Genomic DNA, 25,573 nt, shown 5'->3' with positions numbered 1-25,573 from the left:
ACGCTGACCTACAATATGAAGACCTGATACATCGGCATGGATAATTTGTGTAGTGGGGTAGCGTCCCCACATTCCATTATAGAGCAGCCCTTTGGCGATTCAGAAGCCTAACATTGACCCAAAAAAAGCATCAGAGAGCTTTGGTTCAATATTGCAAACTAATGAAGTGTCAAATTGAGCAAAGGCTGCATTAAAACAGAATCGACCTAAAGTCATTTCTTGTTTTCAAATTTTGTTGCACCTGACAGTTTGAATATGTACTGGTAAAAAAAAAAAGATTTGACGTATCAGTTTTATCCTGTTATCAGAAAGCTTCTCACTCCTGGTAAGTAACCTAAAGCTCACACCTAAGATCTGTGAGGTAACAGTACTATGCACCACACCACTACATTTCCCCTGTTGATGAATTTTGGCGTCGTTTTATTTTCGTCTTTCTTTCCTTGAGGCTCAAATCATTTTGTCTTCTACATCAGCAAGCTGCGTACTTGTTGAAACCAACGCAGGATTCACAGAGAATCAGGAAATGGTATTTGTGACTTCTGTATGATGTAGTTTGCAGTCATCTGCAGGCCTAATGACAGTCAGCCTCAGCAGTTGGCCTCGCGATGTTTTTAATTGCTGCCAGTGTGAACCTGTCATTCTCTGCCTTTTCCGCAAAGCTAATCATTTTCTTTCTTGTCCCTCCACAGACACCCAGCCCTCAGGGGAGTACATGGAGTGGAAAGTGAAGGAAAGAATTTCACAGAATGTGAAACTTGATAACAGCACCACACTGAAGACGGAAGAGAATGGTTACTATTTTGTATTTGTCCAGGTCACCTTTAACATCTCAAAGAACGAGTGTAGAGAACTGAATGTGTTTTTGGACGTACAATATGATGAGAGGGTCGAGCAATATTCCTCCACTTACAAAACCTTCTGCTTTCCAGCTAATAGCACAGAGAGGCTGGACGCCGTCATAAGTCACCCTGTTCTTATGTGGATGGAACAAAATAATACAATCAGAGTTCGGGCCAAACCCATGAACTTAGTGGATCACCAGCGTAGTCCAGTTACTACGTTCATGACAGTGTTTAAGTATGCTGATCCATGATACTACAGATTTGGAAATCCAGTCTTTGCTGTGTTTGTAACACTTTCCTATTGTGCAGCTAATCTATGATCTCTGCTAGACCATTTGCTTTTTCTTACCATGTAGAGCTATAGTTTTCTTTTTTGTTTTCAGCCACTTGATGGCTTCATAGCGATCAGTGGCATCCAAGCTAACAAGAACAGAGCCTCAGCAACTCTGCATCAGATATTAGGACAGAATTCTGGAAGTCAAGGTTCATTGGCTGACTGAGACTTTATGAACATCAAGAAGGGGAATTATAACAGTTTCTAATTTGATTCCAGTAAAATCTGCTTGTCTTCCAAAGTTACAGCACTGCTAGAATGAAGGGATATTACTCATTAATTGGTTTTAAAACCCACGTAGTGTTAATTCTGAAGGGCAGAGCACATTTCTGGATTGAAAAAGTGGAGACTTTTTTGATTTTGTCTAAGTTTCTGCTGAGTGGAAATTAATGCATGTTTTTTTTCAGTGTTTCTGTCCTTTTTGAAAAAAATTTAAACTGGAACATTTAGAGGTCACAAAGATACATAAATGGAAAAAAACGGAAATGCTTTTTGCAGTATCTGTATCTTGGTTTGATTTTTTTATCTCAGTATTTTTGTCAGAATCCTTGAGAATTATGTGTGTTTACACATTCTGGTGCTGAGTTGTGGATGATTCATAATTATTTTTCTGCTTTAAGATACATTGTGTAGCAAAGCTATACATTGTATAGAAATAGCAAAGTAAAATTTTACAAAACAAGGAAAAAGAGAAATGCATATATAAAAATATATAGTTGCTTTGCAAAACCTGGCCATGTTTTTTTTTCTCATTTATTCTAGGAAAGGGCTTTCCACTTAGCTTCAGTGTTAAAGGGCTACTGTGTTCAAAAATATATTTTTTCAGATTTTGATCAAATTTATACTTATTTCCCTGATCACTGTTCTGATTTAACAAGTACCCTTGTTGGAATTGGTTTTGAAATCTGGAGTTTTGGAGTGCCTGGTAAAAGATTGTTAAAATAATGAATACCCTCCAAAAATGTCAGACATGCTGCCACCTAGTGATTGTCTGTTCGCAAGTAAATATTTCATAACAAGGCAGAATGCCTTTTTATCTCCACCATAAATCAGCTTGTTTAGGTATTATTTGAATTCATTGTTTTCTGATCTAAACGCAAACATATTTTAAATACATCCACAAAAAACAGACTATCCCTTTAAGCTGGCCTTATTAAACAAGTCATTTCTTCTTTGTTTTTATTTTAATTGTGTATCTTGAACCTCAAGGGGTCCGGCTTTTATTTTAAGAGCTAACTGCCATCTTTAGCCCTCTCTAGTAATAAATGGAAGAGTTTAGCGGAAATGAATCCTCGACTTTAGCAGAAATCATTTGCCTTTTTTTAGATCCTTAATTTATTCTGTTTGTTCATGACTTTCAGATATATCCCTTGTTGTATTAGTGCACACAGAGTAGAAATGGAATGAATGTTGGTAGGTAGGGTGCTAAAATTTAAAGACATTCTAGGGTATAGACTGACACTATTAGAAGTGCTGGTTCGCTTCAGGTTTATTTTATTGTTCTGTTTAGCTTTGTAGTGATTTATGTACTCAAGGTATTTAAGTTTCAGTCTCAGAAATGTCAGATTTTTGTTATTTGAGTCATGTCTACTGAACGCTGTAAACTAGTTTATTCCAGTTCTATTACTCCAGGTCTGGAGTCCAGAAGCTTTCCAGAAAGGTTCATTGATTGATCCAATTAAGTTTTAACTGGGACAATTTGGTATTTCTCCACTGCCTGCTATAGACGGTCATGTCTGCGTACAGCACTGCAATGTTGAGACATTTGTCTAGATGTGGTTTGAAATTCTGTTTCAGTATGGTGACATCTGTGTCATTTGCTTCTAAGATTATCTAGAAACCTCTTGTCACTCTTTCAGCTTTTTTAAGGAAATGTTGAGTGTAGAGATATAATTGTCACAGGCAAATTTTCCCTGAGATCTGTTGGTATAAAACAGCTCATTTGTTATTGTACTACAGACAGGGGGCATTTATTCATGTGGTTAACACCTGGGTAATTCATTTTGTTGTGAAGGCAGCTAACACAAACTACAATAACTTATTTTTTGACCATAGTACTAATGATAAAATAATGTAAAGTTAACACATCTTTGCTTGTATTCACAAAGTTTTTTCCACAAATTTAGCGTCAGCATTATTTTTCAGAAGAGAGGAAACATCCACATAAGCTGTAAAAAAGAAAAGCGTACTCATAGAAAGCTAAAATAAACCATATGTGCAATTTATTATTTTATTTTAACTTATATTTCTGTTTCATTCCTTCAACTGGGTAATAGCAAATTTGTGGCAAACTCTTTGTGAACATATCCCTTTGTTTTTGTTGATTTTCATAGTCATGGCCACGGATTTGGCAAAATACTGTTTGTGCAACACGTGCTGTGTTTTATAAGCTTTCATGAACTGCTGTGGAAAAGCGAGTTGTCATGGTACAGTATGTTGAAATAATAACATAGAGAAAAAGGAATAGAGAAATCCCTTGGGAATATCTCTAGAGCAGGCCTTGACATTCACAATTGCACCTGTTTTTAAGGTATTGGAATGCGAGATTCTCATTGTGATCGAGAGGAGGATCCTCTGATGCTTCAATTCTAATTGCAGACAAGGTGGAGTAAATAATGCCTCCTCATCCAAAGACTATTCAGTTTCCTGCTGCTTTAAACCTTTATCAAATGTCCCATAATTGGGTTAAAACAAATGGCCTGTAGAATAAATAGCACTTTTCATTCACCAGATTCTCGTTAACAATGTCTGGTTTGGTCTCACCTGCTCTGAACCTGTTCAACGTATAGTAATGTATTGTCCTAGTCTCAACTGTAGACGGGTTTGAGGCTTATGGAAATAAATAAGAGTACAATACCTTAAGGTGCTCTACCAAATTTTCATGAACAGTGAACTCATTAGTTACCACAGTGTTTAGTTCACCAACTAAAGTGTGATGATTTGTCTAAAGCTTGGGCATCTATATTTCATTTGACAAACAGCATCTTGATCGCCCTGTTATTTGTCCTCCTGACTGAAAAGCTTTTGCTTGTATCACTAAATTATCATCTCCTAGAAATCCTTAAACTTTTTATTTTTAAAAGTAAGCATTGTCTGGAATGTTGAACTATTTTCCATCCATAGTAGAATGTTTGATTTGGCACTTATAACTGAAAAGACTTTTTCCACACAACTTTGTGATTTGTGTATTTTTATAAACCTTTGGTAGAATATTTATGTGTATGTATTGAAAATGAAAGCAAATCTTATGTTACACTGTATGTATCATTTACTGTTGCATTTGTTTGTTTTAAAATGTGTATTGAAGGGTTTTGTACAACTTTCTGAGAATGAAGCCCAAGATGGCACCTTAACACCCTTGCAGAGTGATAGGTTTAATATATGTAATTAATAGGTTTGCTTTATCTGTTTTGGAAAATGCTGCCTGTAGAGAGACAGCTTCTGAACAAACAAAATCTACCTTTTCAAAATTGCTCAACTCCTTTTGTATGTTTAATATATTTCTTGTTCATCCAGTTATAATATTGTATTTATAGTGAAGTATCTGTTTGTGACCTAAGAATGTTAAAGCTACTCTGATTGTCTGCACTGAACAGAAACATGGAAAGAAGCTGTTTCCTGGCAGTATTTTAACTCTCTTACACTGCAGTTCCAATCAAATGAAGCTGTTACCTCTGTCGCAGGAGATTAAATCTGTTACTATTGTTCCAGTATTTCTGAATGTAAATGTACTGGGTGTATTTTTATTTGCCGTTTGTTTTTTGTGTTGTTTTTGTTTTAGATTTTATTGTATGTCAATTATTTATCTGAAGAAACCAGTGTAAAGACATTAAAGCTTCATTTCCTCTTCCCTTTGAAAAACCTTGTTTCCAAGAAATAGGAACTGCTTTCTCAGTGCAGTTTGTAAATGAAGAACAGCAGAATCCAAGAGCCACTACACCTACTGTAGCTGGCCTGTGCAGTTCCCGTACTGTACAATAACGCGTTGAACCAAACAAGTGACTGCAATATGTGCTGGACATACTGTAGATTATAATGCCTGTTGTTTTTCATTCTGACAGTGCCTGAAATATCTCATCTTTGAACCAAAAACTCATGCTGTTCTGATAGTATCTGTCCAGAATTAAAGCAGTCATGTCAAAATGTATCGCAGCTCTTTAGAATATACTACACTGGTCATGTATTTCTGGAAAGAACAGAATCCTAATTATCGATGCCCCCTATTCACAAATCACGAACAGTAATGGATTGAATTTCTGTGCATTGTAGGCAAGGAGGTGAGACCAGAAGGGGGGAAATGGTTTCAGCTGCCTGAAGGAAGAGAAATGTGAAAGGGGGGATTGTTTGTAGTTGCCCAATGCTGTAGATTTTGTGCATCCCATCTCGAAGTATTTTCTGCGTTTCAAGAAATGTGCTGTGAACGTAAGAGACGCTGTAAATGGCATCACAAACGTCCAATGAGGAATGCCTCCACTTGGCGTAAGAGGCAGCCCATAGTGCATCTGTTCTGCTCCACCCCCTCAGGTGTCCTGACAAGTTTCAATAGTGTGTTAAGTCGAAATACACCATTAAGTTAAAAATACTGAGCTATTGCTTTAATACTGTATATGCAGTGTACAGACCCGGTGTTCTCAGAAGGGAAGAGCAAAATGCTGAAGCAAATGCAGATAATGATCAGAACAGACAAGCACTGATAATGATCAGAACAGCACACAGTGACATATGTGTCGTAGAAATAATTCACATCCTGTTCAGTGAAGTTTCAGTGATTTAATTGTGCTTTAGTTGCTTTCAGACAGTCTGTGGTTTCTTCAGGTAAGATTCAGCTCGCTAACCAGCTTATAACCGATTTTCTTTTGTTTGTGGTCAAGCGAGCTGGGTTTGTTTTCGCACAGGTGAATGTGACACAGGGGGTCTGCTGTGGTTGAAACGACAACAGTAGGCTTGAGGTCCATTTGTCAAGGCCTACCAAGTGCTTGCTACCCCTGCATTTGTTACCTGTCGTCTGCTAACGTAGAATACAGTCCTTCATAAATCAAGCCCTCAGCGGTAACAAGACTTTCTGGGTACCTTGCACAGCGGTGGGGTCAATCTACAGTTGTTTTACTATCTTGGAACAGTGTAGGGTCAGTTAAGTGCTATGACAGTGATTCACGCCTCAGGCACTACAATCAGCTCTGCTGGCCAAACAGGGTGAGCCCCCCTAGAGAATGGCCCTGCCAGTGATTGTATTTACATTCCTGGTTCAGTTTTTACATAAAGAATATTATCACGGATTTTGTTTTGTTGTACATATTTATATTTTGTGTTATGGTCTCTTGAATAAGTGCCTATTAACAATCTATGAACCTGTCATTAATGATGTTGCATACGGTTAAAAAAATGAAACATACAACTTACCCTGCGTTAAAGCATGGCTGATATTATCAAAAGAAGTTAGAGGGCTTGGACGTTTGAACCAAAATGCAATGTGCACCATTTTAAGGAGAGAGAGAAAAGCAGTCCACATAAGTTCCCTAGTAGCAGATACCTGAAAATGTTCACTTGGAAAGCAGAGAAGGGATGTTTTGTAACATCCGTTTTACAATTTATTGATTGTTGAAGCCAACTCACATAAGTAAATTTTAGCTCAAGAAGATTAGTATAATTTGAATTGGAGTGCATCTACATACTGCATAATGCAAAAGGCATCACAGTGTCAGATCTCTGGGTGCTAAGAAACCACAAAGTAACTTGAGTTTTATCTGAATTAACATTGTAAAATGGCTCTAATGGCTTTAACTTCTAACTTCTACAACTGTAGTCAGACATTCATGAACAACTCCCAGTGCCATCTAGCATGAAAATTGCGTGTAATTACCATGAATACAAACGCACGGACAGTGCATGTTTATGAAAATATTAATGGCAAATAGGGAAAGACAAAACTAAATAGAAGGTCTCGTTTTGAAAAATACGTTTTAAATAATATGGCGGGAAATACATTATAATTCTATTTAAAAATAAATGGTGCAGATTGTATTACTGGTGAAAATTATTAAAAAAAACAATTCCCTTAATATTAGCTAAACAAAAATGGCGTATTGGCCTCTACAGTTTAATACCATTCATTATTTTCATGCAAATTTGTAAATAAGCAAAGGTTACTGTAGTATTTTGTAAAATATTCCATTTTCTTAAAGGTCTGAAATATTCTGCATATTTATGGGTTTTAAAGAATAGGTTTTGGGTGTTGTAAATATACATTTGTACAATCTTGATGTGCACGTTTGGATTTAAAAAAGGAAAGAGATTTGTCATCTAGGCATTTATCGTCATATTGTATTTTTCATGCAAACGCACTGGTTAAGTTTAAAGCGATCAACAACCTATTTTTGGAAATTGAAATGAAGACTAATTCAAAGACTAGTGACATGGACAAAAAAGAAGTGCAGTGACACAAAGTGACCTCCTTTGTTACAATTTTTCACAAGCCTTTTTTTTGTTGTTCAGTCTGATCAGTATCACGCTGTAGATTGTATTTTAAAGTGTTTGAATAAGATTGTATTTTCCGTTTCGGATTAAATAAATTCTGCTTGTTTACATGCTGTGTGACCGATAAGGCCAAACACATTTCTGACGTGATTGTTTTTTTAAAAATGTTCCCAACCTGTTCCCATCTTAAAGGGGCCCTGCAATGCTATTTTTTTTTTATTTCAGGGTTAGAAGGAATCAGCAATGATGGGGGCATTTCAACCACAACCACAATAAAATTAAAATGTTCACAATAATATGTAGGGCTTTCCATTTAAATAGAAATTTCTGGGTATGCACAGTGCCATATTGCAGTCATTATCTGCGATTCAGAATGAGGCAACAGCACATCCGGAGATGTGAACTGGCCCTATTACTGTACATTGTAAACTTTTAAATACTCCTTTAGGCCAATGGAAATATTGCGCTTTGAGATGGTTTTGCCGACAAATACTACTTATGTGTGAGCTTTGCTTGCAGTTTACATTGGAACATTTCTCCGGTGAAATGTCTGCGGCATGACCTGTACTAATTCACTAGTCATTACAGTAACTAGTGAGCAGGAAGGGCTGGTTTAAGCCACAATTCTCCCGAACACACGCCCATGTGATTCCACAAAGTGCTTGAATTAATTTGGAATTTGTCAAATTTTGCAAGACCAGCGATGAATGTATTCCGTTACTGAGTTTTAATAAACAGTCAAAGAGAAAGTGGGACTTTAAAAGCTTAAATTGGTGCTGAATTGGAGGCTTTCTCTTCCTCTCCTCTTTGAGCTGAGATGCAGTTCTGATTGGAGATTTCATTTTGAACAGATTCCACATTGATAAGAAACTTCTTTTGGGGCAAATGGAAGCGAACCACATCTGACGATGTAGGTGTTGTTTCACAGGCGCAGTGGGTGCTTGATACAAATATAAGATTGAGACCTACAGTTACTGTTCAGTTTGCTATAGGAATATAGACTATAAATGTGCATTCTCACACTATTTTATTAATAAATCCCTTTCTAATATAATCAAAAAACGAGTTGATCAAACAGTATTCTACTTCACACAAGACATTGATGAATAAATAATAATGAAAATGAAGGCATTAAAACATTCATTTGGCACAAGACACAAGTTAATCTGTCTATTAAGTTAATTCTTAAACCTTGTATATTAAATCTCCTCTACTGAAGGGTATAATATTACAGCCTGTAGATTGTATTGAATAAATGTCTTGCAATGATTTCTTTGTTATAGCACAATATGCTCATATATTTTAAAATCCTTCATGTAAAATGTTTATTGAAAATGCAATTTGAAAGATGGACAATTATGAGTACTGGCGTTAAACCCAAACAAAACGGTTCAGGACATACTGGAACAATTCCTTTTTCTGACAAATATTAAAGAGAATTAAGCTTCTTTGTCTACTAAAAAAAGGCTCCACTGCTGGACAGGATTTGCTAGAAAGTTTCAATGTAGAAACTTAAATATGTACAATGACAATTCACTTAAAATGGTGTCTCTTTATGCTAGTGTGGGCCATATTTTGTATCGTTTCAGGAGGAAAAACCACCAATGTTCTAAGAAGTCACAACAACAAAAGTTCATCTAGTCAGTAATGAATACAGCATAGCATGTTTTTTCACACCCTATTCGATTTCCTGGTGAGTAGGTTGGTTAATGTATTTCCTGAAACTGGAGATAAACAAAACCTACCAAAAAATAGAGAATACCAATGCTGTAACACCTGGCTGATGGCAGAATTGATTTCACTACCTCGTGTCAAGTGTGAGATATGGGACTACCCCTCCAATAGCAGTTGACAAGGTCATGATGGAGGATGCTCACTATAGGAGTAGGAGTGCAATACTTTTCTGCCAGTGTCTTTTCATCATGTATTAAGAGCCCTTTTAGACAGAAATAGAGAGTGACAACTGTGTTCTAGGGTCCTAAAAAATGTACTTTTTTTTTTGTAAAGCAAGGACTAAATGCAGAATCTTTAAAGCCGTGAAACAAATTAATTACATGCATCAATTCGCATTCATAGTTAAGGGCACAGTTGGAAGGAAAACCACGACAAAGACTGAGAAAGGTCTAAATGTTTCTCATCATCATGTTTAAGGTGAGGGGAAGGAATCAATTTAATGATCCTGCATGCATTGCACATGAGAAGGAACAGTAAATAACTAGCACAGTTCACTGACCATAGACATAGTCTGGGCCACAGTCTCCCCAAACATCTAAACTCCAACCCAACTAGCAATATCAAAATCTGGTTGTGTCAGATGGTGGCAACATTTTGTTTGCCAGCGTTTTCCTGTGTCTGCCATCATTAGTTAAAGACTTTGGAATTTGCGATAGTTGGGTTGAAATTGTATTATTTAATTTGGGGCCTCAGGACATCACGGCAGGATAAAAAAACATCAGATCTCATAGATGATAAAACCACTTGGATCAAAAACACTTTAGTGTTCCCAATCAAAGTCTGTCATTGTACGATGACAAATTCTAATAACATAAGGCAACTGGAAGAAGTGGTTAGAAAATTGATGGCTGGAATGTGATATAGCAGCGAGTGCACTAGAACTGATACTAGAACATTTCAGAGTTGTTCTGCATTTTTAGCAGGTTAATAGTTGGAAAAATTAGAATAGCTGACCTGCTGCTTAGGCTGTACTGCAGTATGGAAGGACATTTTCTGAGTTTTTTTTTCCTTCGTGAGAAATAAAACAGGAAAGTCATTTTTATCCTCCACTTGGTTTTTAGATAAATGTCTCTTTATTTTGCCAGAGTGATGGTTCCCCTCGATTCCTTTGCTAAACTCGGGTAAAGTACTGTATGACCACCAGAAATCACATTTTCCTTTGGCTTGGTGATCGCTTATTGGTAAAATGATTACTTCTCAACGTGTCTCACTCGACTGGAAATCTTGATTTTTGTGACAAATATTTTCATACTATATTACATTTTACCATCCTCCATTCATACTGTAGGTTGTGGTTTACTGGCTCATTTTGTGGGAAAATGCTAATACTGGTTTAAGCTTCAGGGTTACCCTAAACAAGCATAAACAAATCTCTCTTATTTGAAACTGCGTAACTAAACTTTAACATGGCGATATTGTGGCTGCCTCAGTTTTAGTGCCTCACTTTAATCTCTTTAAACCACAGTACCCCAAGCATTATTTATAGTGCTTTGCAAAAGTCTTCATAAATACAGGGCATTTAAAGTTTGATAAAAAAAAAAAACATTCCCTTTAAAAATGTGGAGCCCTCATGTGTAATTATTAACCAACATGGAATATGTTTGTAAGGGGTGAATACTTCTGCAGGGCACCATAAAGCCAAATTCACAATTACTTGTTTGTTCACTTCCTTGGTAATGTTTGGTTCGAAACAATTTAGAGTCTCTGCAATTCTGGCCTTCTTCACAGTTTTCCCTGCAGGATTCTTTGTGGTTATTTAGAAACTAAACTCAACCACGTGGCATAACGTCCACAAAATCAGCAGTTAGTCACCACAGCTAGCCTTTCTAGCTGTGGAGCCAAAACTAATGTTTCTGTGTGTCTCCTCCCAAGATAACCATGCGTGATATAGACACATTCACTTTGATGTGATGTGATCTGGGGATCCCCAATCTTTGGTCTGGTTTTCATTCCAGCTGAGCTTAATTACCTAATTGAAGCCTTAAACTGAACTTAAAAGTTGCTTAGGAACAAGTAATAGGTTTATTCCATGCTGAAAAAAAGAAGAAAGAAAACACAAGGTTTTGGCCGTGGAGCCTTCTCCTACAGTAGTGTGAGGAAGATGTTTGTAAGGTGTGAATACTTCTGCAGGGCACCATAAAGCCAAATTCGGGAATCAGCCTGAATCAGCCAAAATCAAAATCCTCACACCTCCTCCACGGCCGAAACATTGTGTTTTCTTTCTTCTTTTTTTCAGCATGGAATAAACCTATCACTTGTTCATTTGCAGCCTACGCATGCTGACGCAGCTGAACTACCTGAACTACTTAAAAGTTGCTTGTTTGGAAAAATGGCTTTTTTTTAACTCAAAACATTTCTAATTTTACGTGAGACCATCCAAACAGTTCAAATTAATTCTATTATAACATCTATCAAGGGTTCAACTGTGTATCTGAGGGCATGGCTGGAACACAATTTGCTTTGCTGAGCCATGGGGAGAGAGTAGGGATCATCACATCAGTGCTACCTCTGCTGTGGAGCCAAAACTAAATCAGTAGCTTTTTTAACTTACAAACCAACCAAACAACTCCCTTTAACCCTAGGAGCAACTGATGACAACAGATGTGAAGCAAGAATGTATTATTGTGGCCAAAACATTATTCTAAAGAATCTCAGTTCAGATAAATAAACCACACACTACTGTGGTCCTCAGAAATAAAAGAAATATAAGCTGTTCTGTCAAGGGCATCAAACAGTAGAATATTTCCAACCAGACCCTTGACAGAAATAACCAAGTGGTTTTAAGACAGATGTGCAACAAGATTAAATACAGTAGAGATTAATATCAAGCTTTTTGTCTCCATTTTGAGCTTTTTAAATGTAACAAAGCTCTCATGCAACTGTAGCAATTGTCAGATGACACAGATAAGATATAAATAGCCTGTGAATTTCTGAAAACAAACTAGATCTGTTATCGCTGAAACCAAGGTGCTAGAAAGAAAGATAAAAAAGACACTTGTCGTTCTTAGAAGGAGCTTTATCTATGCAATGTATTTCGAATTTCCATGATTGTTATCTCCAATTACAAGCTCAACACTTCCTACAAGCTAACGTGTTTTTTGTGCTTACAAGTATGTGAATGCAGACAAACCCATAATGTCTCAGACAAATGTAAAAATATAACCCTCTAGTAGAAGAAACAAGCAAAATATTTTTTTTTGTCTGCTAACTGAAGGCAAACAGTATCAAGCTCTTCAATGTGCCCTAAACATCTTAAACTTTTGACAATGTTACAACAGCATGCAGTTCATTTTACAGCTTAGAAAGAAGACTTTGATTTCCATAACCAGCCTGTTTTTACCCTTTAAAATATTGAATTATTTTATGCATGTCCTTAAACCATTTCTTATTGATCTTCATAGGCAGCATTCTCGATACATAGTTTATTTTGGGAAGAATCATCATCATAACTACTGTATATAAATTCTGCCTCACACATAGATAGGCAAGTCCCAATCTAAGTATCTCTATTAATTTGGTTGAAGAAATCTCTTAAATTTGCATCTCCAGTAGCTTTTAAACCAGATTTTATTTGCAACCTCAGATAACTTATCTCTGTGATAACTTGTATTAGTTCAACAGTGGCAGATGAAGAAATAAAAGTTCAGAGTTGCCTCAGTTAACCTTGTAAGCCTTAAGCTTACTAAAACTTTCAAAACTGTCTACTACAGCAGAAAATGATCTAAGTACATCTTTCAAGAACAGTATAACACCATCATCGTACAATAAAATTAGTTAACATTTTTAGGAACACCTATACCTTTTATCTGTGCTGACGCCCTTGTTTTGCAGTAGGGGTGAGAGGGGAACACCCTTGCTTTCTGTCTATGTACAGGTTAAAAGGTCTGGAAGTACAGCTATTACTCAATATAGATGCTTGTGGCTGACAATATAAGATTTCAACCCATTTAATTAAATTAGGGACATAACAAAACAGTTTTAACTCAGCATATCAAACGTTCCATTCAATCCTGAGAAAAAGGCCTTCTCAGCATCCAGTTTATATATCTGATGTTATTATATTATGTTTGGCATGATGCATCAAATTAAACAGCTCTCTTGTTTTATCGTTAGAATTTTTCATCAACCCTGTTTAATCTTGTATGACGTATGATTCTTGTTAGCAACTTATCTCACTGGTTAGCGAGTATCTTCGCTAAAATCTTGTCATCCAAATTCATTATACTTATAGGGCAGTAGCTGCCACATTCAAATGGATCACCCTTTTTGTCTGTAATGTAAGTATAATTATAGACTCCCTAAATTATATCAAAATAGTTGAACACATATTATCAAATGTTTGAAGTAAAATTGGGCTAAGTATAGGCTGAAAAGTCTGAAAGAACTCTGCTGTGTACCCATCAGGTCTGGGTGATTTATTATGAGAGAAAGAGGCTATAGCCTCTTTAATCTCTGAGAAGATGAGAGCTCTCTTCAGACTGTTCCTATCTTCTGTAGAGTGTTTGGGGAGGACTGGATCTAGCTAGAAAGCTCTGAATATTATTCAATTTGCAAGAGACTTCTGGTTAATATAATCTTTTTATAAAAACTCACAAGACTGAATTTATTGCTCTCTGATAGGTAACAGATCCATCTGTTTTCTTGATGCTGCTCATAATAATGTGTGAAGGTTGTTTTTTTAATCTGGCTGCTTACATTTTTCTTTTTGCTCCTCTTGGCAGAAGTTCTGTTTAATGAAAATTCTGTTTTTACCCTTGATAGCTCATTGTATCATAGCTGGGAAAATTCCATTTTTCTAATCATTTTAACTTTTACGATTTTTAACTAATTTTGGAGAGCAAGGAGGCTTCTTCTTGCTTCCTTTGCCTTGTGTGAAATGTAGCTATTCTGTTGAGTTAACTCCTTAAGCAGTACTTAAGTGATCCCCAGATGAATTTAGAGTCATAAACAGAATTTAAGTTAATTTCCCCAAAACTTTGAATAAACCTCTCTAGTAAGCGGTGATCTATTCTTGAAAAAATGACTTATGTCTGTCAGAAAAGGAGGTATAATCTTGTTCTGCTGGGTGGGGGGATTCTCCATGTGTCTGATAAATTAGGTATAGTTGTCAGTTTGTGGAGTGCTACTGCCTCCTTAGAGCACTAAGTCAATCATTTTCAGGTTTGATCGATACTAGGATTCATTACTACATTAAAATCCCCTTCAAGAATAATGTGCACATTTGCTAACCTTTTTAAAATGACTTTGTAAAGAATGTTGGGTCATCCGAATTAGGACCACATAGATTAACAGAGATTGCTTTGTTCCATTTACCTGATAAGCAGAGAAATCTCCCCTCTTGATCTTCAATTTTGCTTGAAATATGATGCTCTTTAGATTAATTTAGACGATTTTAGATGAATATCCAGATCCATATCTACAAATCTACAAGTCCATCCCAATCTCTACAAACATGATGCACATCCTTAGATTACAGGTGAGTTTCCCGTAGGAATCCCACTTGTGTTACTAAGCTCTGTGTGTTTCTTTAAATCAACAGCAACACAATCATGAAGACAGCTCAATCCAGAGGGGTCAGAAGCGGTTTCTATCCCAGATTATTTCCAGCCAATAAAAATAGAAGTGAATAAATCTGAACAGTCTCCGTTAACAAAATGGTCCGATCTTGAAAACCTTAGGGCTGGATAGAGCAGGCCATACTGGCTGAGTAACGTGTTTATTTCTCTTTGTAGTCTTCCGAGTAAGTCCATACATACAGAACAGGCATGGTATTGTAATTGAATGGCATTGGGTTAAATTGAGTCCCCCCTGCCACAGTTTGTCCCCCTCATCATAGTTTTATCAGCAAACAAGTCCGCCCTGACATGCAAAACCAACGTCCCGACCGCCTTGCCATTGAGCTTGTGGCATTCTTCCTAAATTTATGGGAGTTAACCCTGGGGTCCAGGTTAAATTCCCCCCCGGGCATTCTGCAATGCCTAAATTTCCCTCTGCAGTCATTCGGTGGGGCTCTTTATGTCTTCTCTACTAGAAGTGGGGCCACTAGTGCATAAAGGTTCTGGGGTCCCTCCTAACTGAAAAAGCTCTCTGGAATGAAAGGCGCTATATAAACTGCAGGGAGCTTTATTATAATTGGTCCTCCCAGCCATGTTATCATGGCGTTATTGCAGGCTTGGCCATATTAGGTGTCAGTGACCTGACAGGGGCATCCAGAATTCAAGCAACGCATTGCAGGATATTGGTCGCATGCTTGCTGACACTGTTGTCTCTCTCTCTCTCTCTCTCTTGACCCAGGATGGAGCCGGAGAGGTTGGCGGCCGTGGAGAGAGAGAACAGGCCGCTGCAGGAGAAAATGGCTCCCATGAAGAGCACCCACAGCAGGGTGGGGCCCTGGAGCACCTCCCCGCCCAAAAGGTGAGAGGGCTTGCTTCTTTGCCTCTATAGAAATACTCTTTACCGATCACTGCCTAGCCGACATTGCAAATCACTCAGCCCAATAGAACTATTCCCGATAACAATTCCAAGATGAGAATCCCAGTTCTGAAATTGTTTTGTAACAAAGAGAATAGGTATGATAATATAAAGATTTCACCAACATTCAGTAGTAGCAGAAGTGACTCAAGTGATTACGATTTTAAATAAATGACTTTGGAGAAGCGCATCAATGCCCTTATGTATAGCAACTTCCAGCAGGTAATTATCCTGGGAATCTTTCTCTGGGAAGTGTAAGATCCAGATTAAGTACTTTCCTTTCAAACATTTCTAAGTGCCTTTTGAAAAACAGCAGTGTTACACTTTGAATTACACTTTCTTTAACATAAATCAAACTTAAGCCTTCTTGTGGGGCTACATAAGATGTTATTATCAACCTTCAGAACATTAGGTGCACAAGCATTCTTTAATAAGTTCACATTACTGTATGTTTTATGTGTAGATTTGTGATCAGGCTTAGCATTAGGGTTACTGAAATGTATGTGCTTGTTTTATTACTTGGAAGGGGATCCTATAGGGAAATACATATGACATCTCACATAACGTCTACTAGACTACATAGAACCTAATTCAAAGGAAGCATTAATGACATATTTTGTACTTTACAGTAATGCATAATGAGGCACTTGGTAGGATTCGTGTTCCTGAAACAGATGTCATTTCTACTTCCCTATTGAAAGCAGTAACAGGTTTCAGTATTAGTACAGTGTGGAAGAATATAAGAAGTGATGCTTCAGAAAAATCTGGCAGTATGGCCAAGTTAGTTCAACAGAGAGACAGAGGAAAGTGAGGACGTTTGCTCGCAAGCTGACTGGATGCTTGTTCTACATTTTATACTGAAGAAAATTAGTAAGTCAGAAACGCCACAGGATTTGAACTCCAAGCAGCTGACGAGTAGCCAAGCGAAGGTAAGAAATCCTCTAAAGGACAAAGGACCCTCTGAAAAACTATTTCAGAGATGACATCTGACAACAGACAACAGTTATTGCTGTGACAGCATAGATATATAAATCTTGTAAGAATAAAACTGTTGGTCACAGTTCTGATACAGTAATCATACAGTATGTCAATTAAATCTCATAGATTATTCCCAAAGATTAATGGCTCTCACACTTGATACCACCAATGGGAGGGTTGGAATTTTACAAATATTTATGGGATATAAGGACCTCATCTCATTTGTTTCTGTTCCTGTGTTCTTAATTTCTTAAAGCTATTCACTAGTTAGAGCAAAAATCGGCCAAACGTTAATCTCATTGTGTTTTCATTTGAGTTATGTAATGGACAGACAGTATATTGGGTAGTTCTTTTTTCTAAATATTCTAAACGTGTAAGTCAAGTGGAAACGATATGGCAACAATAGTTATACAGACAGCATCAAAAAGAAAATTTCAGGAGAATCTTGTTAGATATAGGGCATACAGAAAAACAACTTAAATTGTCTTGTAGTTAAGCATCTTATAACATTTAAATGCAACACAAAGAAGTGGGTTTTGAAGTCGGTTTCATGATTTAGGAAGTGCCACACATCTTCTTTTTTATTCCTCTTCTTCCCCTTCTTTTTGTACAGTATTTTGTTTTAAAAAGCTGCTTCCAGTATTTTAAGCAATAAATGCATTGTTAAGAAAAGCTTTCTGACACTCCTATGTTGGTGCGTATTCTCATATTTTTTATCTTAAACGGAATGATATCTTCATGAAAGGCTTTAATTAAAGATAAAGATGTTTTTTAACCAATGATACAAAATCATCTGGGTCCAGCAGCAACAAAGCAACCCAAACCAATACTCCCGTCGGTAACCCCGCAAGGGGCCTGTTAAGAGCAACAATTAAGAACAATCTATTGAGTTCAAAGGGTCAGCCTGTTCACGAGTCCACTATGTGTATATTATTGAGTTAAACGTGAGTTACTGTGTCTATCAGAGAGTAGGTGTGGTGGAGCAGCCCTTCACCTGGCAGAACTAGGTATCAGTTGGGTTTATCTGGCTGATGACCTCTGGCGGTGGACATGGAGTGGCGACAGTGTGAGGGCACCACCGATGTGAATATGTGTGAAGACAGTAAGATCTGGGCATCAGTGAAAAGGCTCTGTCTGGCTAATGGCCTCGGGGAGCAGGGCCGCAGTGGAGGGATCCTCGCTTTATGAATGTGTGGCTTGGAGTGGAAGGGTACACCAGCAGAAACTGTGAACTTAGTGAGACAGCAAAGTCTGGGTGAGAGAGATGCACCAGAAGCTGTAAGTAAAGGGTGAGTCGTGAGTAAGGGCATTGAGTAATGACAGTGGGGATGGGGCACAAGGGACAGATGTGCCAGCCACTGCAAGTCACAGGCTTGGATGCAAGGATGAGGTTATAAGGTAATTAATGTTAGTGTTATGAGTCTGGGCGTAAGATTGAGGCACAAGGGCTGTGAGGAGGAGACCCTGCCCAAGTGGAGATGTCAGGGGCCGCAGGCAGGCCTGGAAGTCCAAGGGCTGACTGGTGGAATTTGAGAGAACCGATAGCCGTCGTTGAGTGTGAAACACTGCAGCGTCCGGCACTGGGGAGCAGGCAGCTCCAAGCTAGAGTGAGGAAACGGCCAAGGGACTAGCATAAGAGAGAGAACCAGAGGTAAGATACGTTGAGCTCAGATATCCGCTAGCAAAGGGCTCAAAGGCAAGATGATCTCGCAGAAGGTTGTGAAAGAACAGAGGTGTGTAAGAGTAGGAGGCTCTGAGCCTGAGAGTCTGCAAACCGAGGGCTCAGAGAATTTATCATATATGTGTCTCTTGCTTATTGCCCTGGGCCATGTAGTGGCACCACTCGTGGAGAAGAGTGCTTGTGAGTTGGGAAAGTAAAGCAAAAAAGATCCCCAACAGGCTGTGAGAGCTGTGTCAGACTCTGTGGACGTGTCTGTTTCATGCCATGCCTGAAATATATTGTGTAATCCCTGATCAAAACAACCTATGGATAACTCAAAGAGTTCCTAAGGAGAATGGGAACATTTATATCAAAACATGGTACACATACAAAAAAATGACACTATTACACATACCTTCGATAACACCTTCCCAACAGTATAAATACTGTAAAAGTTTCTCTTTTATTCCTGCATTAATTTCTCTTTTATTCCATCTCAGGAGGAGACTGAAGTCATTTTTCCAATGGACCCAGCCTTGTCCAACAGTACCCAGTGCCAGCCCCATAGACTCCACAATGCCCTCCCCTGCCTTCTGGGCATAGTCTATATCAGTGGGTTCTTCCTGAACGGCCTGGGTCTGTGGGTGTTTGGGTGCCACGTGAAGAAATGGAACGCCAGCATGGTGCTGCAGTTCAACTTGGCCCTAACGGACGTGCTCATCACACCCGTGGCTCCCTTCATCGTCCTCTATTCGCTGACGGACCACTGGCCCTACGGACAGTTCCTCTGCCAGCTCAAAGTCGGTCTGCTGAGCGCTCACATGTACGGGAGCATCTGCTTTCTGACGCTCATCAGCATTCACCGGTACCTGACGGTCGTGCAGGGAGCATCCAAATCCCGCTGTGCGGACAAGAGCTTCGTCAAGAAGCTCTGCCTGGTGGTCTGGGTGGTGCTCCTTCTCCAGGGGCTTCCCTTCTTCGTCATCCTGGAGACCTCGGAGGTGCACAACTCCACCAAGTGCCTCAGCATTCACCAGTCGGGTATGGCGGTGCTCTACTTCTCCTACAACGTCGTCGTTCTCATCGTGGGTCTCGTCATTCCCTTCACCGTGTGCATGGTGTGCTACAGCTGGCTGAGCACCTACATTTCCAGACTGAACGCCCGCAGTCTCAAAAGCCGGGCGATGAAAGCCAAGTCTGTGCAAGTGATCGCCGTCTGCCTGCTCATCTTCACCGGCTGCTACGTCCCGGTGCACGTGGCCAGGACAATAGGCGTGACGGTCAAGCTTTTCTACCCAGCACATTGTGAACTCTTGCACAGGACTGAAGTCAGCTACTACGTAACTTTCACCATCTCCAGTATGAACTGCTGCTTGGATCCTCTTTTGTACTGTTTTGCTTCAAAGCGCTTTAGAGAAGCGTTTCAAAGTTACATCACGTCCGTTCGATGCCTGTTTCCTGGGAGTCGGTGTCTCAAGCCCTTGAGAAAGGCAGAACATACTGGTTCGACCAATATTGGAAAATCAGCTGAAATAATATAACGGAGCTGATGTGATTTATTTCATTCCCCACTTGATGAAGATCCCACCACTTTTGCCAGTGCTAGATTGGTCTTGCTCCCTAACTGTCCTGAGGTCCCGCAGGGAAGTCCAAAAAGAAAAACATCATTGTAGCGTTCGACACAGAAGGTGCTGCATACTCACTATCTCAGTATTCAGAATTGGGAATGAGCAAAACCAATCACCAAGCTAAATTTGAGAAAAAATATTAGACAGTAAATTAAAATAGGACAGGCCTTTTCTGATTTTTATCCATGTTTTCATCTTTATCAGATAAAGTGTGTTTTGTTTCCAGTAATTCACAGTATATATCATCTATATATTGTAATAATATTTTCTTGTCTAGGGCACTAAATGTTTTACATTCTTTATCCTTTAAGACGTATCAGTTTTAGAAATTTACTTCATGTTGTGTCACGATCCTCGTCCCTCCTCTTAAGGGCACTCTGACCCTTTTGTATTTTAGTGCCTTATGTGTACCTGCCCGCCGTTTGTCGGTCACTATGCACTCTGCATACTCACATGGGGTTAATTAGTGCAGTTAGAGAATAAAGGGGCTTCATTGTTATTAGAAATGGTGGGTTTTAGGAAGCAGTCTGGGAAGAGTATAGCAGTCATAGGAAAAGGGGGCTTGTCTTTAAAGTATTTTATGTATAATTCCTCCATAATCTCTGCACAGCCTCCTGTCTGTCCCTTGAATTAAAGTCATCATGAGTTTTCAGGCAAAGATCTCTGGAGTCACGTTGTCCATGTTTAGGCTCAGTCACAAGCATTAAATGAATTACCTCGATCCTAAGTTATATTATACTATGTCCATGCAACAGGACAAATATTTGCCTCCGACAAATACCCTCTCCCCACAATGACATCTGCTCTGTGAAGATCCATGATTTTAAAAATAATCTCCACAGGTTCTAGAAAAATATCTTAAATCCAGTTTGCAGTGCAGCTGTCATAGAATGCAGGGACAGCTTTGCAACCATTTAAGTTTTAATCAGGAGCAGGTGTCAGATCCTTCTGCTTATTTCAGAGAAAGCAAAGTCCAATGAAGACACCTTTAAACTGTACGGTTGTCTTATAACTGTCACGCACGACTATTACGTTGTCATTAGTAATTGCTCAATGTAATAGTTTTGTTTGGGGTGTAACTTGGCTGGCCTTCAGTGAAACTGAAACTTTCTGGTGTCTTGAATTTCACTTTTCTTTCTGGCAGGCTAAATTTACACTGCCATTGTTTTATCAAGTTGAGACACCTCTGGTTTCTCTAGCTTTGTGTCATCAGTACAATTCTCCCACAAAAGCAGGCCAAATAAAGCGAAAGGCTGACTAAATTATGGCTCTCGTTGCAAAATAGGTGCACATGATAAAATCAACATTTCCACAGGCAAAAAAATAATACATGTTAAAAACAAGAATAGTGTTGTTACCAGTTTGTTTCTAGATTTCTCTTGTTTGAGAGAATGGGATGGGGAGATGAAATAGGAATGATAGAAAAAATCTAATAGTGTTAACTAGTGCAATTGACAGGGATGTGGAGATCAGGCTTTCAGAATAAAACCTGTTTCTTTACATGTGTGAATTAAACAGTCTACAACTAATTAGTATCTCCGGTTAGGTTTATTTTGACATTTCAATGTGCATTATAAGGCATACAGCATTTATTCTGCATTCTCTATAAGAAAACAAAAGCCCCAAACCTACAGCATATTGTTACATCAACCACAAGACATCACAGACTTGAAATCTAAAAAAACTCTAAAACATTAAAACCTACAAAGGCACCATGTCCATCCAAAAAAATATTCCACAGTAATATATTACTGTATATTATTGGTTTAAGGTTTTGTATTCCATTAAGTCTAAATCCACGATCCAGGTTTTCCATGGATCTTCATGGGTTGAGGAGTCCAGTGTTTATGTAAACAGGCCCCCCCTGGCTCTTGCCCTTTCCTGGGAGTTTGTGATGAGAAACAAAGGCGCGATGGACCTCTCTTGCTTCATCTGGAGGACTACCTCTTTCTTCGTCCTGCACGTTTCATGAGAGAGCTCCTATGCAGGGGAGAAGCAGTCCGTCTACATCCTCCTCAGGGATCAGGGCACCCAAGAATGAAATTAACAGCAACAGCTAAGTGAGGGGGGCGTGGGTGATATTCGCTCCATTGAAGCCTCCCTCTATCAAAACCCATCGGATTTTCGTGTTTCGTGAGAACTTTGGGGTGTGCAGGTCTTACCTTGCTGCCTGAAAGTGAGATAGGCTTTACTTTGTGGTATTCTCCTCATTGAAAGAGAAACTGAAGAGTGTGGCTTAAACAAACAAATGATTTTGTGAGCAGCAGGGGAAACTTTGTAGTGGTTAGGTCCCAGCTGTGAAACTCAAAATAGAAAAGAGTAATCGCAACGTAAGAACTCCTCTATTAAATTATGTTGCTTTCCTGTTGCCGGGGGGGAGGATTTCTACTGGAATGCAACTGAGTGTGTGGCAAAGCATATTGCTGTTGCTCAATGTGAGGACATTGATGTGTAAAGAAACGAATCAGGGAAAACAGCAGTATTGGCAAATTGGCAGAACTTTTTTGCCCAGTCATTTTAAGGAAGCATTTTCAACAGTAGTTTTCAGAACTATAATCTGCACATTCTGCTGATTTCCTGTATTAGTTACTGTAAAAATCACCCCCCTGCCTGGTGAAACCCCACTATTACACTACTCTCTATTGAGATTTTGCTTTGTGCATCTAGATGTTTTATGCTTTGCATTTCTTGTATTGTTTTTCATTCCGATTTTATCTTGCACTTTGTAAACTCTTGTACAGCACTAAGTACTACAGTGGTTATTGAACTTTATTGCAGTTCTGTAACAATATATTTCTATGTACAGGGTACATACAGTTTAGGGTAGATCTTCTCTTTAGTATCAATTTAGGAATAAATGTTTTCTGAAGTAAGGTTTGACCCTGGACACAGCATTCTGTACATTTTCTGTTTCCTGCAGAGCTGAATAGATTCTATTTGTTCTATGGCCAGAGGTGACGGATGCGTCTTGTAGCTACAGAGGCAAGTTTAGACACAGCCATTTCATTGCCAGCAATTACTGCTGCACGCTGCATTGTTGTGCATTTGACCAATACATTTTGATTGATTGAAGTGCCTGTCCTTCCTGTTCACTGCTAACTCCTTTCAACAGCCACTCGGCCTCAACGGTGCTCGACAGTCATCATCATCGTTTCAGATCTTTCTCCCTCCTTTTTTAAACTACGGACTCCACTGTCGCCCCGAACATGGTGACTATTTGGGGTATGTTTTTTTCCCAGAAGCCAGTTAACCTACCAGAAAGTCATTGGACTGTGGAAGGAAACTGGAGGAAATCCACACAAACAAAGGCAGAACAAGGGAAAACCAGGGAAACTCCACAGAGAAAACACCCCAGGTACAGGATTGTTAACCACCCTGCTGCTGCGATGCCCCTATTTGAAATCTCTGCACTTAAATATCTGATTTATGAATAATATTATATTCACGGACATTCTGGGCTTCAAAAATGTACGTACTTCAATGCATTTCTTCCTGGGTGTTGCTTGTGAAAACTATAAAACAAAGCTTTGGATGGGACTTTCCTTTCAAACAGTACAATTCTAGTTAATGTTTTATTTTAGGATTTAACATTTAAATGTTAACTCCCTTCTTCCTCTGGCAGCTCAATTATTTTAGTTAATATGTAGCTTGCCTCTGTTGGAGTCATGAACAAGTGCATGGCTTTTGCTCTGTACAAAAATGCAGCAGGTTTGATGTCACGTCGAGACACCCATGCCTCAGCATTAGTTTAATCAGTGATACGGTACCTTTCAGCTGTGGAATCAGTCGCTTTTACATCTTCTAGTGGGTGTTTATGGGAACTGCAGGGCAAGCAAAGGGCTAGAGGTAGGATACACACTGAACAGGACACCAGTGCATCTGGGGGCAGAAACACAGACACACACACTTGCACCTACAGTTTTCCCAGAAGCCAATTAACCGACCAGTATGTCTTTGGACTGTGGAAACCGGAGAACCTGGAGGAAACTTACACAAGCAGTGGGAGAACATACAAACTCCACACAGACAGCACCCCAGGTACAGAACTGAACCCAGCACCTGCAAGGCAGCAATACTGGCCACTGCGCTACTGCGACACCCCTGTTTGAAACATTGATGTTAATTACATTTTACTGTTTGAACTGCAGTCGAGAGAAGTTTGGAACTGAGGTCAGTGGTTTCAAAGGGCCCCAAGAGGACTTGGTGGTTGTTAAGTGTCTCCGCTGGGTCTCTGTTTTTATCATCCCAGTCAGATTTGCTACCATTCTCACAAGCTGGAAGCAGACCATGTCCAGCCTCACTGAATGGTTGAACTGTCAGGGGGAAGTGATGGTCATGAGTCCAGAATGTCTTGCTTTTACCTTGGGCACTGCAGTGTCCTGCCTCAGCAAGGTGTACCACCCAAATGTTTCTGTTCTTGTACAAAACGTCTACATCATCTGAAATTCCCTGTTGTTTCACCCCTTGTGTTTCCTATTTGATGCATTTCACATAGTCCATTGTAACAGAAAACAGATCGAAGGAAAGAGATCAGTGTGATACAAGTCTGAAATTTCTCCCCTGCTATGACAAAGGGGAACACCCAAGGAAAACTAAGAAAAAGATGTTATTCTGAAAAGGCTTTAAAATTAAATATTTGCAGAACATTCCTGTCATATTCAAGTGTTAAAGGCATTTCTCCAATTAATTCATTTTTGTGGAGTTTTTCCCACTGGGACTGTTCAAAAAGAGAAATAATAATAAAGGACTGGAATATGTTATACAGTGTAAGCACCGTTTTTTCTGAGTGAATATGTACTGTAAGTCACGAATGTCTATCCAGTAATGATAACAAATGACTGGTCCCGTTATTTTTAATACTCTTCATCAATTTCTGTAATTTGCAAATCATTTATCTCCAAGAATATATGTACTCTTTAAAATGACAGATTCCCAGATATCCTATAGTGCACGCAATGTGATTTTTAAAACATTTTGCTCCAGGGCAAAGTTTGCTTCTGCCGTTTCTAAAGTAAAATTCTGGCAAAAAAAAAGGCACAAGTATGGAAAAACTGAAATCATGTATTAAAAAAAATATTGTACTTTGGAAATTCAGCTGAATTTTTTGTGGAATGAAAAATGGATCAAGTTGTGCCATGGAGAATAAACTTTGAAAACTTGTCCAACATTACGCCATGTCATAAGACCTGGGCTGTTCATAGAATTTCATTTCTTTAGTGACAAATAAATTCCTTTTTTGGGAAAAAAATATTTTAAATCCAGGCTTTCTGTCCAGTTTCCCTCCTCCTTGTCTGTAAACAGGAAGCCTCACATCACGCGCCATTTATTTTCCATAAACAAGCCATGTAGAGGAGACAGTCAACAGAAAAGTCCCAATATTGCCGTTTGGATAAGTTTTAAAACAGCTGGCTACTCGTCAAACATTACTTCAGGCACAGACAGGCAGTTGGGG

General features: G+C 38.8%; 2 protein-coding genes across 3 annotated transcripts in view; both read left to right on the top strand.

The window, feature by feature from the left end:
• The window catches only part of LOC148644060 (uncharacterized), a 30,305-nt gene extending 22,547 nt beyond the window's left edge, over nt 1-7,758 (top strand). Inside the window, exon 4 of the mRNA XM_088614606.1 lies at nt 690-7,758. Within this exon, the coding sequence (XP_088470732.1) occupies nt 690-1,093 (404 nt within the window). The 3' untranslated portion in view covers nt 1,094-7,758. The remainder of the gene's footprint in view (nt 1-689) is intronic.
• On the top strand, nt 691-24,881 carry LOC148644059 (P2Y purinoceptor 3-like). 2 transcript variants are annotated; one of them, XM_088614603.1, is made up of 3 exons: nt 691-791; nt 15,679-15,798; nt 18,994-24,881. In XM_088614603.1, the coding sequence occupies exons 1-3, from the start codon at nt 789-791 to the stop codon at nt 20,032-20,034; spliced, it is 1,164 nt and encodes a 387-aa protein (XP_088470729.1). In that variant the 5' UTR covers nt 691-788; the 3' UTR covers nt 20,035-24,881. The 2 variants fall into 2 exon arrangements, with proteins under 2 accessions (XP_088470729.1, XP_088470730.1); XM_088614604.1 differs by lacking the exons at nt 691-791; nt 15,679-15,798 and adding an exon at nt 15,807-16,784.
• Nucleotides 24,882-25,573: the final 692 nt, after the last annotated feature.

Source organism: Lepisosteus platostomus, chromosome 21 (assembly GCF_059453375.1).
Source record: "Lepisosteus platostomus isolate fLepPlt1 chromosome 21, fLepPlt1.hap1, whole genome shotgun sequence".
NCBI lineage: Eukaryota > Metazoa > Chordata > Actinopteri > Semionotiformes > Lepisosteidae > Lepisosteus > Lepisosteus platostomus.
The sequence above is the reverse complement of the archived record's forward strand: the minus strand, read 5'-3'. Positions and strand labels throughout refer to the sequence as shown.

Excerpts from the sequence above, each read along its gene's own strand:
- LOC148644059 (XM_088614603.1), top strand. Across the intron at positions 15,799-18,993 it reads AGCACCTCCCCGCCCAAAAG|GAGGAGACTGAAGTCATTTT; the intron begins GTGAGAGGGCTT and ends ATTCCATCTCAG.